This window comes from Athene cunicularia, assembly GCF_003259725.1.
Source record: "Athene cunicularia isolate RWA chromosome 1 unlocalized genomic scaffold, athCun1 chr1_part1, whole genome shotgun sequence".
Lineage (NCBI taxonomy): Eukaryota > Metazoa > Chordata > Aves > Strigiformes > Strigidae > Athene > Athene cunicularia.
The window spans coordinates 319,421-323,595 of record NW_020799091.1 but is presented as its reverse complement, the minus strand read 5'-3'; the positions used below and the strand labels follow the sequence as shown (position 1 = coordinate 323,595).

Sequence of the window (4,175 nt, the reverse complement as noted above, 5' to 3'; positions counted from 1 at the left end):
GGTCTGGGGGAGTTGGGAAGGGTCAGGGGGAGGGTCATGGTTGGGCTGGAGGGGCTGCAAGGGCTTTTCCAGCCGAGATCATTCTGGGATTCTGTGAACCTGGGGGAGGTCTGTGTGCCTGCAAAACAACACGGACCTAAGGTGCCAGCTCTTGGGCTTCAGAAGTTCTTGAGATGTTGAGCCCAGTACTGAGCTTGTAAGTTTTGGGCTGAGCTCCAGAAAGACTTTGGTGGCTCCCACCATTGCTGGGTGCCTCCGTCAGCCAGCTCCTGCCCTGCCCTGCATGGCTGGAGCTCATCCCCAGACACACTGGGGAGATGACAGCAGGGTGCCAGGGGCAGTGGAGCCTCGCAGTCGTAGTTGGCAATGGGCAGGCACATAGCGATCTTCAGCCCCCCTGCTTGGATTTAAGTGGAAGCTGAACCCAGGGCTGAGATGGGCACCAAGAGCTGGTCTCGTCTAGAAACTCCTCCGGTGCGTTCACCAGCCCTCTGGGCCATCACATGCAGAGCTGTGTGTGTGCTTTCCAAGCTGTCTACAAAACGCATTTTCAGGAAGCATCTGCCTTTCACGCCAAGTTGCTCTGACCGCTGCATGATCATCTTCCTTCGTGGTCCTGGTTGCCCTACCTGAGGGCTGCGGCGGTGGCCAGGGTGCTGTCTGGTCCTCGGTGTGCATCCCTGTGATGGATTGCCAAGCACCGGAGGGATGTTCCTTCTCTGTGAGCCTCCAGCAATGTCCTGAGAGAGGGCTTGGCTCCACTCTGCTGGGATCCTGCAAAAAAACATCAAAAACCAAGTCCCCACACTTTGTCTGGGAGGCGCAAGGCAGCCTGGCCAGTGGTGATGGGGAAGGTGTGTGGAGTGCAGGGCCACATGTGCCGGGAGCTGAGTGTTGGGAGATAAATGGAGCAGCTCCTCCTCCTCGAGAGGGAGTGAGGAAGAGGGATTGAAAGCGCCGACACTGGACTTGGAAGCCGTGGGGAACTGCACATACCGGCTGCAGTCTCTGCCATGAAAAAGAAGAGGGTTGAAGACGTGGCTTTCACTGCCCATCCTACAGAGCCCTTGGATGGGACCAGGCTCCGCTGGTGTGTGCTTTGATTGCAGCAAATAATTGGACTAAGTTTGACCAGGAAAGAAAAAGGTCTGGGAGAGCCCAAGCCACCCCCCTCTCACGCCAACAGCATGCACACGATGGCTGCCATCAGCTGATGCTGGATAGTATCTGTGATACCAGGATAGCTGGTCTGAGCCTCTGGTGCTTGTGCACGCCTCGGAGCCAAGTGGCAAGAGGAATAGCTTAGAAATTGTACAGCTTTTGAGGCTGGTTCCTCTCTTACCGTACGTGCCCGCCTGGTCCTGCTTTCCCACCCCATCTGCCACCGTCCCCAGGAGCCTGTGGAGCTCCGTATCCCTCTCGGAGGCACTGGCTCTCGCTCAGGCTCTGTTTATTCGGCAGGATAATGCCTTGGATACGAAGAGGAAAATAAAAGGATGGCTGTGGAGCCTTGCAGCAGCGGGGTCTCGCCGGGCTGTGTCTGATGTTGTCAGCTGCTAGAACAGCTGCGTGAACAGCTGGTCTAAACCTCTTTGAAAACTGCCCTGAGACCAGAGCCTCTGGGATAAATCCTTCTTTTTATGACATTTGTTCTTTCCCGCCCGAGGCAGGTCTTTGCCATGCATGAGCTGCCGGTCAGAAGGAGAAAGATGGAAGAGGGTGCTTGGTCAAACCTCACTCCCTGCAGGTCTGGACACCATGGAGGTCCCTGAAGTGGAGAGCGCGGTGCGGTTTGCAGCGACCTCCACCAGATCCTCTCATTTACCAAACTTTCCTCCTCCTCTTCATGTCCCCTGCGCAGCAATTTGGCTTCCTGATGGTAGAAGCTGCCGTGGTTTGGTTTTCTAAGGATATACTTGGTTAACCTCTTGGTTTTGGTTAACTGAGAGCTTGAGGATACCCCAGAGAAAATTGCCGCACGGAGAAGAGGACCTTGCTGTTGAGGCCTGGCTGCTGTTGGGCTGCTGAACGTCTTTTTCTACCCTTCTGTGAAGCAGCAGAAACTTAACTCTGCAGCAAGCAAGTGCAAATCCATTGACTGAAGTGGGACTGGGCTGCGCTAAGGTCGAGACTGGCCTTCACCTGTGGTTTTTGGCTCGAATCACTACAGCAATGAAGTTTTCCAAACTAAGCACCAAGCCAGCGGCAGAAAGTCTACACCTGAACCTCCATCCACAGCTCTCGAGCCGGTGTCTTTCCGTGCTTGGCTCTGGTGTTATCAAATAACCCAAGACAGAGGGAGAGCAGAGCTGTGGCATGGACCTGGGTCTGGGTTCAGCCCCCAACTTCCCTTTTCCACCTGTCTCCAAGTCCTTGTCCTGGGAGGTGTCAGAGAAAAGCTTCTCGTGCCACTTTGGTGGGTGTTGTGCAACGTTTAGAGGTGTGTGGTGGTTATCTCGGACCTGGTAGCACTAACGATGTCTGAGAGGAAGATGCTGCCTCCCCCTTTTTGGGGAAGACAGCTCCACTCATTAGCATGTGGAATGGCAATCAGTGGACCAGGCGTGCCAGGAGAGGACACCACCCTCTGTGCCACACCCCGCAAGATGGAGAGTGTGACAGTGACAGATTTTCAGCTTTCATCAGTTGCTAGATGCCTGGTGATATCTGAGGCGGGACTGTTGGGGGGCTTTTGATTTAAGCCTGCGATTTGAAGTGCTGGCCCCCCGACATGGAGCACATACAGCCCTGTCCGGATCTTTATGATGCTGACAATGATTATTTTTTTCCCCCTGCCCTCTAGGAAGGCCAGATTTACTGTGGCTTGGTGACCTGCCCGGAGCTGTTGTGCTCCTCTCCCCTAACCGTGCCGGATTCCTGCTGCCAGGTCTGCAAAGGTAATGAGGGGCCAGGAGCTGATCCTGTGTGGCTGTGTGCCCAGGAGGCCAAGGAGGGCAACGGCATCCTGGCTGGTGTCAGCACTGGCGTGGCCAGCAGGGACAGGGAAGGGATCTGAGCCCTGGGCTCGGCACTGGGGAGGCCGCCCCTCGATTCCTGGGTTCAGTTCTGGGCCCCTCACCCCAAAAAGGCCATTGAGTGACTCGAGCGTGGCCAGAGAAGGGCAACGGAGCTGGGGCAGGGTCTGGAGCACAGGGCTGCTGGGGAGCGGCTGGGGGAACTGGGGGGGTTCAGTCTGGAGCAGAGGAGGCTGAGGGGAGACCTCCTGGCCCTCTGCAACTCCCTGCCAGGAGGGTGGAGTGAGGGGGGGTCGGTCTCTTCTCCCAGGTAACAAGTGATATGAGAAGAGGAATCAGCCGCAGGTTGTGCCAGGGGAGGTTTAGGTTGGATATTAGGAAAAGTCTCTTCCCCAGAAGGGCTGTCAAGCCCCGGAACAGGCTGCCCAGGGTCGTGGGGGAGTCGCCAGCCCTGGGGGTGTTCAGAAGCCGTGCAGGTGTGGTGCCTGGGGACGTGGGTTAGTGGTGGCCTTGGCAGTGCTGGGCTAATGGTTGGACTCGGTGATCTTAAAGGTGATTTCCAACCCAAACGATTCTGTGATTCTTCTCCCATGGAGCCTGAAGCCGCTGGATATTTCAGTTTCCATCACTAGATGGTGCAGGAGACAGGCGCAGCGCCCGTGGGACTGGGCTGGAGCTCAGCCCTCCAAGCACCTCATCTGCTCCTCAGTACCCCCATGCACCCCCTCCACACCCTGTATAGCCCCAGGCACCCCCCTGTACCACTCTCTACCCTCTGCACTCCTCTGCCCATCCGGATGTTGGGAAGGGCCCTGGGACACGCTGCCTGGGGAGCTGGGACTCTCCATCCTGATCACTGATCATTACGGATCCATCCCGAGGACTGACTGGGTGCTCCCAGGAGGGACACGAGGGGGTGGGGGGCCCTGGGCACAGCAGCAGGGACGGGGTGGCCTCCTGAGGTCCCCTCCAGCTGCCTTTTCCAAGGACAGTGCTCAGTGTCCCTCGGGTGATCGCGGCCGCTCGAGTCTCCTCTAAGTCCATCGGCCGCCCGCTGCTGGCCCCCTGGCACCCCTCAGGTTTGGGAGTGAAGAGCTGACATGTTTCTTCTTCTCCAAAAAAAAAGCGGTTGTTTTCCTTAATAAAGCGAAAAGCCTCAAGAGTGCTTGAGCAGTGTCTTCGCTCAGCAAGAGAGTGACC

General features: G+C 56.9%; 1 protein-coding gene across 1 annotated transcript in view; it reads left to right on the top strand.

Annotated features, from left to right (window-relative positions):
• CHRDL2 (chordin like 2) overlaps positions 1-4,175 on the top strand; it is a 29,174-nt gene that overhangs the window by 10,842 nt on the left and 14,157 nt on the right. The window contains exon 7 of the mRNA XM_026849454.1: positions 2,804-2,897. Coding sequence (XP_026705255.1) covers positions 2,804-2,897 — 94 coding nt within the window. The remainder of the gene's footprint in view (positions 1-2,803; positions 2,898-4,175) is intronic.